We start from the raw sequence: 16,088 nt of genomic DNA, 5'->3' as shown, positions 1-16,088 counted from the left end.
AAGCAGCTTCACGTTTATGGATAGCAACAATAATGGCGGACACGCTCTTACTTAGAGCACTCAAAGGGAAACCGAAACAGTTGAATTTATGCAACAAGAAGCTTGACAGGGTACCAAAGATAATTGGAAAGATAGATTGCCTTGTCCAACTTCAGTTGAAAAATAACAAATTGCAGAACTTGCCTCAGGAATTTGAAACTTTGTATCAGGTAAGACAGATCAAGAAAAAGTCGGAAGAGATCGAGATACTATTCATGAGTATTCTCTCTCTTCGTGAATGAATATTGAAGGGTACTCTAGGCTCAACGCACGTTTTACGATTACCATCTTCCACGGCTGCGTTTGATGACTCAGGGTCCTTTTCACTAAAATAAAGGTGTAGTATAGTTATTTTCAGGGCGCTTCAAACAACACCTCAATTATTGTGTAACACTTACTGATAATTGACAGGTTTATGGCAAATCAATGACTGAGGCTCTACAGTGGGTTCCAGGTAGAATACAGAAAACCAGATACCTTCCGCCATAAATGTCATTTTGGCCTACCTTAAGAATACAGTACCACAAACTTTTCAAACACGTGACAATACCCTATGACGTAATTTGCAGTATTTTGTTACCAGTCACACCGGCGAAACAATGCCCTGTGACGTCAGGGGTCATCGAGTGTGCATAAGCTCCTCCCAGTGATCTATCATCTCTACACGAAATGTCATTGAATATGCCAAGCGCTGTGGAGAGTTTTGAATATTTGTGTACTGAATATAGCCTGCGGCAGCGCATTTTATAGCAAGCGCTAGATTACGAAAACGCTTTTATTTTTTATATTTTTTTTTTTCGTTTTTCTCGTAATTCAATTGGCTAAAAGGGTTATAAATGGGAACTAATATACATATAATATTTTTTCGGTGCATTAATTTTAATTATAATGCACAAGAATGTAGTTTATTAGGGATATTATTTTGGCGCTGAACACATCAAAATATCGCTGCTAGGGTAGGTTACCCCGAACTCTATCCTTAGCCCTTGGATCCCCTTTACGATCAATCACCCCTTCACGATCATTAGGATTCAGTAAATCTACCCGTTTAGTTTCTATTATAGATTCTACAGTGGCTCCTAATATTCTTCAGACAAAAACATCGAGTAAAAAGAATGAAATGGTTTTGTGTCGAATACTTCGGCTACTGGAAACTGTCCTGGAACATTCACACAAGCCACTTTCACCGGCTACATTTTTTCAGCACTGATTCAAAAGCGAATTCACCGTTGTGTCGTCACTAGCCATGCACATGCCTCCCTCATTCCTTACAATTATCCACATCATCCTTACAGTGTTCCCAACCACACTTTTCTGTCACACAATCCACCCGACGAATTATTAAATAACACGTCATTCATGTGTACTCGCGAGTTCGACGTCTGACGTCTGACGCCGGGAGCTATTTTCAGTTCGCCCCATATCGGATCATTCCTCGCCACTCGGTATCTTGTAGATTACGGAATGGGACGAGTGTGCCATATGAATACAGTAGCACAACTTCTCGTGAGGACGGTCTCTGTCGCAGATCACATGTCTCAAAGACAAGCAACCAGTTTTTGTGAGAATCCGTCAGACGCGAACTCGCGACCTTCGGATTGTTAGCCCGACAGCTAACCGACTGAGCTATGTCCACACTATGAAACAAAGTGCAAATGTACCTAGTCATGCCTACATTGTTACAGAACTGAACAAAAAGGGTTGAATAGGTGATGGACCCTTACGAGGGTTACGGATAGGCATTGTGTCTAGTGACTTAAGTCTATTGACACTTACAAATGATCCCGATGTCATATGGCACACTTGTCCCATTCCGTAATCTACAAGATACAAGGAATGATCCGATATGGCGCGAACAAAAAACATCTCCTGGTGTCAGACGTCGAACACGCGAGTACACATGAATGACGTGTTATTTAATAATTGGTCGGAAGGATTTTGTGACAGAAAAGTGTGGTAGGGAACACTGTAAGGATGATGTGGATAATTGTAAGGAACGAGGGAGGCATGTGCATGGCTAGTGACGACACAACGGTGAATTCGCTTTTGAATCAGTACTGAAAAAGTGTAGCCGGTGAAAGTGGCTTGTGTGAATGTTCCAGGACAGTTTCCAGTAGCCGAAGTATTCGACACAAAACCATTACATTCTTTTTACTCGATGTTTTTGTCTGAAGAATATTAGGAGCCGCTATAGAAACTATAATAGAAACTAAACGGGTAGAATTACCGAACCCTAATGATCGTGAAGGGGTGATTGATCGTAAAGGGGATCCAAGGGCTAAGGATAGAGTTCGGGTAATCTAATAGCCACTAAACGGATACCTAAACCTAATGATCGAAAAGGGGTGATTGATCGTAAAGGGGATCCAAGGACTAAGGAAAGAGTTTGGTGTAACCTACCCAAACATTAGCGATATTTTGATGTGTTCAGCGCCAATATAACATCCCTAATAAACTACATTCTTGTGCATAATAATGAAAATTAATGCACCGAAAAAATATTATATGTATATTAGTTCCCATTTATAACCCTTTTAGCCACTTGAATTACGAGAAAAACGAAATAAAAAATATATAAAAAATAAAAGTGCTTTCGTAAACTAGCGCTTGCTATAAAATGCACCGCCGCAGGCTATATTCAGTACACAAATATTCAAAACTCTCCACAGCGCTTGGCATATTCATTGACATTTCGTGTAGAGATGATAGATCACTGGGAGGAGCTTATGCACACTCGATGACCCGTGACGTCAGAGGGCATTGTTTCGCCAGTGTGACTGGTAACAAAATACTACAAATTACGTCATAGGGTATTGTCATAGGGTATTGTCACGTGTTTGAAAAGTTTGTGGTACTGTATTCTTAAGGTAGGCCTAATATTTTATCAACATGGTGGACAGAGAACTCATGATGAGGAGCAGATGGTCATCTTCCGCAGGCCGAACGAATTATATAGCGTTGTCGTCTTGAGCATATTTAATTACATACAGATGGTCATCTTCCGCAGGCCGAATGCATCATATAGCATTGTCGTCTTGAGCATATTTAATTACATACAGATGGTCATCTTGCACAGGCTGAACGCATTATATAGCATTGTTGTCTTGAGCATATTTAATTACATACAGATGGTCATCTTGCACAGGCTGAACGCATCATATAGCATTGTCGTCTTGAGCATATTTAATTACATACAGATGGTCATCTTGCACAGGCTGAACGCATTATATAGCATTGTTGTCTTGAGCATATTTAATTACATACAGATGGTCATCTTGCACAGGCTGAACGCATCATATAGCATTGTCGTCTTGAGCATATTTAATTACATACAGATGGTCATCTTGCACAGGCTGAACGCATTATATAGCATTGTCGTCTTGAGCATATTTAATTACATACAGATGGTCATCTTGCACAGGCTGAACGCATTATGTAGCATTGTCATCTTGAGCATATTTAATTACATACAGATGGTCATCTTGCACAGGCTGAACGCATCATATAGCATTGTCGTCTTGAGCATATTTAATTACATACAGATGGTCATCTTGCACAGGCTGAACGCATTATATAGCATTGTCGTCTTGAGCATATTTAATTACATACAGATGGTCATCTTGCACAGGCTGAACGCATCATATAGCATTGTCGTCTTGAGCATATTTAATTACATACAGATGGTCATCTTGCACAGGCTGAACGCATTATGTAGCATTGTCATCTTGAGCATATTTAATTACATACAGATGGTCATCTTGCACAGGCTGAACGCATCATATAGCATTGTCGTCTTGAGCATATTTAATTACATACAGATGGTCATCTTGCACAGGCTGAACGCATTATATAGCATTGTCGTCTTGAGCATATTTAATTACATACAGATGGTCATCTTGCACAGGCTGAACGCATCATATAGCATTGTCGTCTTGAGCATATTTAATTACATACAGATGGTCATCTTGCACAGGCTGAACGCATCATATAGCATTGTCGTCTTGAGCATATTTAATTACATACAGATGGTCATCTCGCACAGGCTGAACGCATCATATAGCATTGTCGTCTTGAGCATATTTAATTACATACAGATGGTCATCTTGCACAGGCTGAACGCATTATATAGCATTGTCGTCTTGAGCATATTTAATTACATACAGATGGTCATCTTGCACAGGCTGAACACATCATATAGCATTGTCGTCTTGAGCATATTTAATTACATACAGATGGTCATCTTGCACAGGCTGAACGCATCATATAGCATTGTCGTCTTGAGCATATTTAATTACATACAGATGGTCATCTCGCACAGGCTGAACATATTGTCAAGTGTAGTTGTCCTGAGCATATTTAATTACTTACAGAAGTTACTTTGATCATCATAAAATCAAAATAGATTCAAATTAAAATGAGGAGATAATATTAAGGTGTCTGATACATTTCAGGCAATTTGTGTAAATCCAGTCTGTGTGTTGTTAATGTCATGAAAGTTGATACTTGCGTAGTTATTGGTTAGGATCAACACATTTGTTCCTCTTTTTGCAGTATTTTAAACTTTGACCTTTGCACTTTTACTATACTCCTAAATTCTTCCCACTGTAAACATCATCTCTTCAAACCACTGGACCAATGAAGCTGAAACATGTCCCCTCCAATGATGACACTCCAAAATGTCTTCGGATTTTGCAATGACCGCCACCATAACAGTAACTGTCTTGCTCTCAACTCCATTCACAGTTGGAGGTGCTGAATCTTGGCAACAATGAGTTTGAAGTACTACCGGAAGTTCTGCAGTCGGCAAGAAATCTGGACAAGCTTCACTTGTTTAATAACCAACTCACAACGCTTACCCCACAAGCCCTCAGTAAGTCTCAGAGAGGATTGACATTCTCTCTTGTGTAGTGTTTTTAGGAGAGAAGCTTCTCTCGTGTAGTGTTTGTTGGAGAGAATCTTGTATTGCGTTTGTAGGAGAGAAGCTTTTATCATCCAAAACTGGCTCACACAGGAGATATCGCTTGGGTGAGATCAAGCGATATCTACACTGTAGATATCGCTGCAATGACATTGCATCACAATGCTTTGCAGACCATTGTGATGTCATTGGTTACCATGACGTCACAATCAAATGACATCATTAATGGCTCTACTACTAAAGCTGTTAGCAGTACTTTTTACACTTTAGACACTGATTATTACTGTCTACAAACTGAAATAGTTGGAAGAATGATGTTGGATGATAAATAAAATCTCACCCTTGTGTCTATTGATATCAAATATATCAACACTCGTTGATAAAAGTGGAAAAAATCCTCGGCAAGCCTTGGATTTTACCCACTTTTATCAACACGTGTTGATATATTTGATATCAAAAGACATTCGGGTGAGATTCTCTATCTCTCGTGTATAGTGTTTTTAAGAGAATCTTCTCTCTTGTATAGTGTTTGTAGAAGAGAATCTTTTCTCTTGTGTGGGGTGTTTGTAGGATTGAAACTTCTCTCCTGTATCTACAAGTGAATTCATTCTTGTTCCAGGTGGCCTCGTGAACCTCACCCTCCTCAATCTAAATGGAAACAAATTAAAAACACTCCCTCCAGAGATTTGTAGGTAAGACCCTTCCTGTGTACTGTACGCATGGTTCAAATAATCATGGGCTTCACACATTGGCCTTTGGCTGGATGAGTGTATGCTTTAACCCCAAGGCTACCCCGCCAACCCAGGCTACCCCACCAACCCAGGCTACCCCACCAACCCAGGCTCCCCCACCAACCCAGGCTACCCCGCCAACCCAGGCTCCCCCACCAACCCAGGCTACCCCGCCAACCCAGGCTCCCCCGCCAACCCAGGCTACCCCGCCAACCCAGGCTACCCCGCCAACCCAGGCTACCCCGCCAACCCAGGCTCCCCCGCCAACCCAGGCTACCCCGCCAACCCAGGCTACCCCGCCAACCCAGGCTACCCCACCAACCCAGGCTACCCCACCAACCCCACCAACCCAGGCTACCCAACCAACCCCACCAACCCAGGCTACCCCACCAACCCCACCAACCCAGGCTACCCCACCAACCCAGGCTACCCCGCCAACCCAGGCTCCCCCACCAACCCAGGCTACCCCGCCAACCCAGGCTACCCTGCCAACCCAGGCTACCCCACCAACCCAGGCTACCCCGCCAACCCAGGCTACCCTGCCAACCCAGGCTACCCCACCAACCCAGGCTACCCCACCAACCCAGGCTACCCCACCAACCAAGGCTACCCCACCAACCCAGGCTACCCCACCAACCCAGGCTACCCCACCAACCAAGGCTACCCCACCAACCCAGGCTACCCCACCAAGCCAGGCTACCCCACCAACCAAGGCTATCCCACCAACCCAGGCTACCCCACCAACCCAGGCTCCCCCACCAACCCAGGCTACCCCGCCAACCCAGGCTACCCCACCAACCCAGGCTACCCCACCAAGCCAGGCTACCCCACCAACCAAGGCTACCCCCCCAACCCAGGCTACCCCACCAACCCAGGCTACCCCACCAACCCAGGCTACCCCCCCAACCCAGGCTACCCCACCAACCCAGGCTACCCCACCAACCCAGGCTACCCCGCCAACCCCACCAACCCAGGACTTGATGAACATCTATGATGGTATCATTGAGTAGTCTAATCTGAGCCACTGTCCAGGTTTAGAAAGATGCTGCTGTACTTGAGCATGTTGTGTGTGGACAACACTTTACTGACAGAGCTGCTCATCAATGTCAAAGTTGTGAACTGGTCTGTTGTGTTGTGTTTCTCCAGACTCTCCAGCCTTCAACACTTGAGCCTGGACAACAACTTACTGACAGAGCTGCCCATCGAGTTCTGTGCTCTCACCAAGTTGCAGGAGCTCCATGCTGCGGGGAATCGGCTGACGTCATTACCGCTGGAGTTCGGCTTCCTCAATGGGCTGGAAAAATTACATCTACAGAAAAACCAGATCCGAGAACTACCAGAGGTAGGGACAGTAACGTATACGACACAAAGTTATGATACAATCCATATATCATGGTGGTGCAATCATGACACGATCCATATATCATGGTGGTGCAATCATGACACGATCCATATATCACGGTGGTACAATCATGATACGATCCATATATTATGGTGGTGCGATCATGACACGATCCATATATCACAGTGGTGCAATCATGATACGATCCATATATCACAGTGGTGCGATCATGACACGATCCATATATTACGGTGGTGCAATCATGACACGATCCATATATCATGGTGGTGCAATCATGACACGATCCATATATCACAGTTGTGTGATCACATACAATACATATATCACAGTTGTGTGATCATGATACGATCCATATATCACGGTGGTGCGATCACATACAATACATATATCACAGTGGTGTGACCATGATATGATCCATATATCACAGTGGTGCGATCATGAGACAATCCATATATCATGGTGGTGAGATCACATACAATACATATATCACAGTGGTGTGACCATGATATGATCCATATATCACGGTGGTGCGATTACGTACAATACATATATCACAGTGGTGTGATCATGATACAATCCATATATCACGGTGGTGCGATCACGTACAATACATATATCACAGTGGTGCAATCATGACACGATCTATATATCACGGTGGTGCGATCACGTACAATACATATATCACAGTGGTGCAATCATAACACGATCTATATATCACGGTGGTGCGATCACGTACAATACATATATCACAGTGGTGCAATCATAACACGATCTATATATCACGGTGGTGCGATCACGTACAATACATATATCACAGTGGTGCAATCATAACACGATCTATATATCACGGTGGTGCGATCACGTACAATACATATATCACAGTGGTGCAATCATAACACGATCTATATATCACGGTGGTGGGATCACATACAATACATATATCACAGTGGTGCAATCATGATGCGATCCATATGTCACAATGTAACAATCATGATACAAACTATATATCATGGTAGTGCAATCATGACGTGATCCATATATCATGTGGTGAGATCACGTACAATACATATATAACAGTGATGCAATCATGACACAATCCATATATCACAGTGATCCAATCATGACACGATCCATGTATCACGGTGGTGCGATCATGATACAATCCATATATCACAGTGGTGCGATCATGAGACAATCCATATATCACGGTGGTGCGATCATGAGACAATCCATATATCACAGTGGTGCGATCATGATACGATCCATATATCACAGTGGTGCGATCATGATACGATCCATGTATCACGGTGGTGCGATCATGATACAATGCATATATCACGGTGGTGCGATCATGAGACAATCCATATATCACAGTGGTGCGATCATGATACGATCCATATATCACAGTGATGCGATCATGATACAATGCATATATCACGGTGGTGCGATCATGATACAATCCATATATCACAGTGGTGCGATCATGATACGATCCATGTATCACGGTGGTGCGATCATGATACAATGCATATATCACGGTGGTGCGATCATGAGACAATCCATATATCACAGTGGTGCGATCATGATACGATCCATGTATCACGGTGGTGCGATCATGATACAATGCATATATCACAGTGGTGCGATCATGATACAATCCATATATCACAGTGGTGCGATCATGATACGATCCATATATCACGGTGGTGCGATCATGATACAATCCATATATCACAGTGGTGCGATCATGATACGATCCATGTATCACGGTGGTGCGATCATGATAGGATTCATATATCACAGTGGTGCGATCATGATACAATGCATAAGTCAATAGAAGAATGACACAAGCTGGTGATGAAGATTTATTGAAACCAAAATATTTGATGATGGTGATGATTATGATAATGATGAGGTTGATGAAGAGGATGTCAATTAAATCGGATTCAAAACCTTTAACTTGATGAAGAAAAGGGTACTTTTTTTATGTTAACCAAAATGTTTGTTGATTGTCTTTGTTTGCAGAGTTTGAGTAAGTGCTACCGACTGAGAGTGATTGACATCGCAGCAAATGAACTTCGGATATTTCCTACAGAGGTGGGTTATAGAAGTCTTCTGTTATTCCCTAATCAGCAATGCTCCGGCAATTCATTGCTGTCTCCATGGGAGTGTTCAACTTGAACAGAATGCCAGTTACACAGTTATATCACTGGGTGACAGTTCCATGTGGCCGACAGCCCAGCCTCAAGCTGAACCCTGGGAACTCAAGGACTGACAAACTGATTCCTCAAGGCATGGAACTCAGACTTAGGGTTGGGGCAAGTGATTAGTATCTGGGCTTGGAGCCCGGAGTGGTGATTAGTATCTGGGGTTGAAGCATGGACTAGTGATTATTAGCTGGGCTTGGAGCATGGACTAGTGATTAGTATCTGGGCTTGGAGCATGGACTAGTGATTAGTATCTGGGCTTGGAGCATGGACTAGTGATTAGTATCTGGGCTTGGAGCATGGACTAGTGATTATTATCTGGGCTTGGAGCCCGGAGTGGTGATTAGTATCTGGGGTTGAAGCATGGACTAGTGATTAGTATCTGGGGTTGGAGCATGGACTAGTGATTAGTATCTGGGCTTGGAGCATGGACTAGTGATTAGTATCTGGGGTTGGAGCATGGACTAGTGATTAGTATCTGGATTTGGAGCCCGGACTAGTGATAAGTATCTGGGCTTGGAGCATGGACTAGTGATTAGTATCTGGGCTTGGAGTATGGACTAGTAATTAGTATCTGGGCTTGGAGCATGGACTAGTGATTAGTATCTGGGCTTGGAGCATGGACTAGTGATTAGTATCTGGGCTTGGAGCCCGTACTAGTGATTAGTATCTGGGCTTGGGGCCCAGACTAGTGATTAGTATCTGGGCTTGGAGCATGGACTATTGATTAGTATCTGGGCTTGGAGCATGGACTAGTGATTATTATCTGGGCTTGGAGCCTGGACTAGTGACTAGTATCTGGGCTTGGAGCATGGACTAGTGATTAGTATCTGGGCTTGGAACCCAGACTAGTGATTAGTATCTGGGCTTGGAGCCCGTACTAGTGATTAGTATCTGGGCTTGGGGCCCAGACTAGTGATTAGTATCTGGGCTTGGAGCATGGACTAGTGATTAGTATCTGGGCTTGGAGCATGGACTAGTGATTAGTATCTGGGCTTGGAGCATGGACTAGTGATTAGTATCTGGGCTTGGAGCATGGACTAGTTATTAGTACCTGGGCTTGGGACTAGTGATTATTATTTCAATTAGATACTGTTCATGTTGTGTGCTCAGATTGCTTTGTGCAGCAGATAGTTGTATTCAGAAAATAATAAGACTTGTACGTGTTGTCACATCTCTTGCTGATGTACAAAATCCTTTCGAACTAAAATAATCCCAGCAGTAAAGTCGATCTGTCTGTCCAGTTTGCAGCACTCCCCCTGAAGGAGATTCACTGCGAGGAAAACCCCCTCCTGCAACACATACCTGTACACTCAGTGCAGGAGGAAGAGGTGTTGTCGTTAAAGGTAGGTAGACAGTTAGAGCATCAGACTTACCTCCCCATGCTGCTGTTCTGTAGACGGTCCATGCTGCTGGTCTGTGTCCGGCATTTGTCATCTAGTCTTGTATTTCCTTGTCCAAGTTTTGCACTTGTGAACGACACTATGAAACACATGGTTTTGCTTATAAAGAACTGTAAACATATTCCCCATACACTTTATTGTGTATTGAGACTGTTGCTGGAGGGGATTCCCCTACAAGGGAGATAACCTGTGTACTGACACTGTTTGACTGTATTGTCCTTCTTCAGGAGATCTGTGCACGCTACATCATGAGGGAGCTAAAAGATCGGTGAGTAGCTGCCACCTTTTTCCTGTCCGCAGACAAGGATCTCCTCTATAGCCTTCTGGGTATGTTTTGAGACATTGATGTCAAGGGTCAAGGTTATCATCAAGGTCATTGCCTGAAAAAAGGTTTGTTTCCTGCACAAGAAACATTTGCTACAGATCAATGATACGTAGTATATCCTTAAGACAGAGTTGCCCACGTTTGTGTATTATCTAAGGTCAAGGTCACATTGAAGGTGACTCATAAAGTATGTCACCATTTTTACTTAAATGTCTTTTTCTGCAGATGTGTATTTATGTATTGGTTATGTGATTTGAAAGCTTATGTATGACGAGTGATCACGTTGTTTTCAAGATAGTAGTAGGTCATGGTGACCCTTGGGAATTTTCTTGAAATACTTGTAGCTAATCTTAAAAGTCTCATTCACTGTTTTGGCCATACACATATACATATATCATAGTTGGGCACTGATTCCGGTTTTGAGTGACCTTTATTGGAGGTCAAGGTTACTGTAATGAAGGTCATTGTTTCCCTTGTGTACTGAACCTGGTGGGCATGTCATATCTTTGTTATTATATTGTTATACATATATCGCAGGCATCCAGGTACTGGTATCTGCTCAAATGCGGTTTTATTTGTTCCTCGACCAGTGGATCCGTTTGCATTGCGGTTATCATTCTCAACTCCCTGGGGAGTATACAACCCAAACCTGCTAGGGGCGCAAGAAGTTACCCATTCCCTACTGGGTGAACAGAGGCACTTTTGAACTAAGTCACTTGCCCAGGGTGACACCACAAGTTTTGACACTTGTTTCGGGTGTATGTACGTATTCGTGTTTCCACCATCTGGTCATCTACCATCGGACGAGTGGGTTCTATTTGAGTGCACAGGGTGAATGTACTGTACACTAGGGGTAGTGACAACACTGTAGAGACCTGTAAACATTGTTGTCCCAAGGCTGAATAACAACCCAGTCACTCGCGGGATACGATCCCAGCACCTGGCGCTTGCTACCCTGGCGCTTTTGACCGCTTGCCCACTCTGCCCTCTAAATATTTTGTAACAGCTAACACACATGTCTGCGAGTAGAAATAATCAAGCATGTCAGTGGCCCAAAGTAGCAAGAGGAATGGCATGGCACATTCAGGTTTTAGGTCATGTGTTTTCCTCGACCACAAGTATTATATAATGGCATCAGACCCGCAGTTAGGTTGCTCATGATGTTGGCTGGAGGAATGGTACTGTTATCTAGTTGATGCTGTGGAGGGTTTCCTCGTAGTTACGTGGCATCCCACTGGCAATGACGATGGTGTGTAATTATATCAAGGGTCTCTCCAAATGGGCTGTTTCTGCTTCAGTTACTTTTCTTATCATTACGTTAACTATTTATTAATTGTTGAATAACAAATGTTGGAACTCTTTCTAATGAATGTTGTGCTGCTGGTCTGAAGTCTGGAGCTGGGACACCCTGGTAGTGTGAAGGTCGTGTACGGCAGCTCCAGTGTACACAAATAAGTTGACAGAACACAACTTGTTGTTTGTCCAGGTAGAAGATAGGGATGTTTATTTTTAACATATGTACAGACACTATCACACAGTTTATCATATACTAATTTCCTATTTCAATCTGGGCTGATATTTCAGGGTGAGTCCACAAGTGTAAGTATTTAGTCAGACAAAACAGATCTCACAGTTTCTACTGAGTAACTAGTTAGTCTTAGATGTAGGGTTAAATATAATTACTGACCCGTTAGTACAGTGTTATTTCAAACAGTTTCTGCTGAATTGCTAGTTAGTGTAGTTAGACTCAGTGTCATGTGTCACGACACACCAGTTAGTACAGCATTACAACACAGTTTCTGCTGGATTGCTAGTTCGTGTAGTTAGACTCAGTGTCATGTGTCACGACACACCAGTTAGTACAGCATTACAACACAGTTTCTGCTGAATTGCTAGTTAGTGTAGTTAGACTCAGTGTCATGTGTCACGACACACCAGTTAGTACAGCATTACATCACAGTTTCTGCTGGATTGCTAGTTAGTGTAGTTAGACTCAGTGTCATGTGTCACTTGTTGCCGGAGCTGTGACTGTAGACTGTATTTCCCCGACTAGGTATGCGTACCTGCGGCGAGCTATCCGCCACTACCCCGAGATCCGGGACATGCTCAGTCAGGCCAGTAAGTGTGCCGTGTGCGGCGAGTCCTTCCTCAACACATGGCTGGAGTGTGTCAAGTTCATCAGTGCAAAACAGGTGGGTTCGGACATACGTTGTTCAATACTTGAGGAAATATCAGAAATAATAATGTAATGTCTTAGTGTAGTGTTGATATTGGATATTTATGTATCTTTGATATTTGATTATGGATATAAAAGAGTCAAAGATAGATTCATGTGAACTGAAGTGACCTGATGTTTCAGCACACAGTCTGTACGTATGTGAGCAGTGATTAGTATGTGAGCAGTGATTAGTATGTGAGCAGTGATTAGTATGTAGCTAACATGACTCCCACCAACCATTCTGCCACCGTCATAAAGCTGGAATATTGTTGAGCGTGGCGTTAAGCAACAAACAAACAAAACTAACCATCCTGCCACATGACTGATGATTGTAAGGTTGTGTCGTGCACAGGTTACTGACAGATCATTGATGGTCAGGCTGTTTTGTGTTTCCCAGGATTTGAAAGTGGGGAACCTCCATGGCCTGATGCCGATCAGAGCTCTTCTCTGCTCCTACAAATGTTTCAACGCTAAAGGACATGAATTCTACGGAGTAGCCTTTCCCTGATTGGATTTGTGTTACGACTCGATTGGTGATGCTTTTGTCCCCCAGCGAGAATAATCTCCCCATGTTCAGACTGTGTATGATTGTCAGATGTGGGGTTACTTCCACTGTTACTTCCACTGAACAGTTGGCAAATATGAGCATCAGAAACAGAAAAAATTATTTTCTGAATAAAATAGGCCGGTACGAGAAATACATATATTTTAGGGCTGTACGAGCAATACATACATTTTAGGCCGGTACGAGAAATACATATATTTTAGGGCTGTACGAGAAATACATACATTTTAGGGCTGTAAGAGAAATACATACATTTTAGGCCTGTACGAGAAATACATACATTTTAGGGCTGTACGAGAAATACATACATCTTAGGCCTGTACGAGAAATACATACATTTTAGGGCTGTACGAGAAATACATACATTTTAGGGCTGTAAGAGAAATATATACATTTTAGGCCTGTACGAGAAATACATACATTTTAGGGCTGTACGAGAAATACATACATCTTAGGCCTGTACGAGAAATACATACATTTTAGGCCTGTACGAGAAATACATACATCTTAGGCCTGTACGAGAAATACATACGTTTTAGGAATGCGTAGAAGTAGGGGTGGGTTGATTATTGGTAGATTTCAGTGACTGAAACTTGTCATAAACTTACTTGATGGTATTACTGCTGAACAGCTTGTAACACTTTGTCATTGATGTGGGTGACATTGGACTTTGGATGACATTGACGTGGGTGACATTGGACTTGGATGACATTGATGTGGGTGACATTGGACTTGGATGACATTGATGTGGGTGACATTGGACTTGGATGACATTGATGTGGGTGACATTGGACTTGGATGACATTGATGTGGGTGACATTGGACTTGGATGACATTGATGTGGGTGACATTGATGTGGGTGACATTGGACTTGGATGATATTGATGTGGGTGACATTGGACTTGGATGACATTGATGTGTGTGACATTGGACTTAGATGACATTGATGTGTGTGACATTGGACTTGGATGACATTGATGTGGGTGACACTGGACTTGGATGACATTGATGTGGGTGACATTGGACTTGGACGACATTGATGTGGGTGACATTGGACTTGGATGACATTGATGTGGGTGACATTGGACTTGGATGACATTGATGTGGGTGACACTGGACTTGGATGACATTGATGTGGGTGACATTGGACTTGGATGACATTGATGTGGGTGACATTGGACTTGGATGACATTGATGTGGGTGACATTGATGTGGGTGACATTGGACTTGGATGATATTGATGTGGGTGACATTGGACTTGGATGACATTGATGTGGGTGACATTGGACTTGGATGACATTGATGTGGGTGACATTGATGTGGGTGACATTGGACTTGGATGATATTGATGTGGGTGACATTGGACTTGGATGACATTGATGTGGGTGACACTGGACTTGGATGACATTGATGTGGGTGACATTGGACTTGGATGACATTGATGTGGGTGACATTGATGTGGGTGACACTGGACTTGGATGACATTGATGTGGGTGACATTGGACTTGGATGATATTGATGTGGGTGGCATTGGACTTGGATGACATTGATGTGGGTGACATTGGACTTGGATGATATTGATGTGGGTGACATTGGACTTGGATGACATTGATGTGGGTGACATTGGACTTGGATGACATTGATGTGGGTGACATTGATGTGGGTGACATTGGACTTGGATGATATTGATGTGGGTGACATTGGACTTGGATGACATTGATGTGGGTGACATTGATGTGGGTGACATTGGACTTAGATGACATTGATGTGTGTGACATTGGACTTGGATGACATTGATGTGGGTGACATTGGACTTGGACGACATTGATGTGGGTGACATTGATGTGGGTGACATTGATGTGGGTGACATTGGACTTGGATGACATTGATAGTGGGTGACACTGGACTTGGATGACATTGATGTGGGTGACATTGGACTTGGATGACATTGATGTGGGTGACATTGGACTTGGATGACATTGATGTGGGTGACATTGGACTTGGATGACATTGATGTGGGTGACACTGGACTTGGATGACATTGATGTGGGTGACATTGATGTGGGTGACATTGGACTTGGATGACATTGATGTGGGTGACATTGGACTTGGATGACATTGATGTGGGTGACATTGGACTTGGACGACATTGATGTGGGTGACATTGATGTGGGTGACATTGATGTGGGTGACATTGGACTTGGATGACATTGATGTGGGTGACACTGGACTTGGATGACATTGATGTGGGTGACATTGGACTTGGATGACATTGATGTGGGTGACATTGGACTTGGATGACATTGATGTGGGTGACAT

At 43.2% G+C, this 16,088-nt stretch overlaps 2 protein-coding genes across 3 annotated transcripts; one reads left to right on the top strand and one right to left on the bottom strand.

Moving 5' to 3' along the window:
* The first annotated feature begins 25 nt into the window (after positions 1-25).
* LOC124119794 (leucine-rich repeat-containing protein 69-like) lies at positions 26-14,617 on the top strand. Of its 2 annotated transcripts, XM_046482437.2 has the most exons (10): positions 26-209; positions 4,783-4,909; positions 5,577-5,649; positions 6,835-7,030; positions 9,077-9,148; positions 10,503-10,604; positions 10,889-10,929; positions 12,571-12,585; positions 13,040-13,178; positions 13,602-14,617. In XM_046482437.2, the coding sequence occupies exons 1-10, from the start codon at positions 33-35 to the stop codon at positions 13,710-13,712; spliced, it is 1,053 nt and encodes a 350-aa protein (XP_046338393.1). In that variant the 5' UTR covers positions 26-32; the 3' UTR covers positions 13,713-14,617. The 2 variants fall into 2 exon arrangements, with proteins under 2 accessions (XP_046338393.1, XP_046338394.1); XM_046482438.2 differs by lacking the exon at positions 12,571-12,585.
* On the bottom strand, positions 13,755-15,556 carry LOC125376795 (dual specificity protein kinase splA-like). The gene is made up of 2 exons (XM_048388748.1): positions 15,537-15,556; positions 13,755-15,490 (listed from the first exon to the last, which is right to left on the bottom strand). The coding sequence occupies exon 2, from the start codon at positions 15,437-15,439 to the stop codon at positions 14,387-14,389; it is 1,053 nt and encodes a 350-aa protein (XP_048244705.1). The 5' UTR covers positions 15,440-15,490; positions 15,537-15,556; the 3' UTR covers positions 13,755-14,386.
* Between the last annotated feature and the right edge of the window lie 532 nt (positions 15,557-16,088).

Source organism: Haliotis rufescens, unplaced genomic scaffold, assembly GCF_023055435.1.
Source record: "Haliotis rufescens isolate VD_foot unplaced genomic scaffold, xgHalRufe1.0.p SCAF_78, whole genome shotgun sequence".
NCBI lineage: Eukaryota > Metazoa > Mollusca > Gastropoda > Lepetellida > Haliotidae > Haliotis > Haliotis rufescens.
This window is presented reverse-complemented; position numbering and strand designations above follow the sequence as displayed.

Bases quoted from the DNA above. Each gene is read 5' to 3' on its own strand.
- LOC124119794 (XM_046482437.2), top strand. From the start codon at position 33: ATGGCGGACACGCTCTTACTTAGAGCACTCAAAGGGAAACCGAAACAG. The intron at 9,149-10,502 runs GTGGGTTATAGA...CTGTCTGTCCAG, and splicing joins TTCGGATATTTCCTACAGAG to TTTGCAGCACTCCCCCTGAA. The intron at 13,179-13,601 runs GTGGGTTCGGAC...TGTGTTTCCCAG, and splicing joins AGTTCATCAGTGCAAAACAG to GATTTGAAAGTGGGGAACCT.
- LOC125376795 (XM_048388748.1), bottom strand. From the start codon at position 15,439: ATGTCACCCACATCAATGTCACCCACATCAATGTCATCCAAGTCCAAT.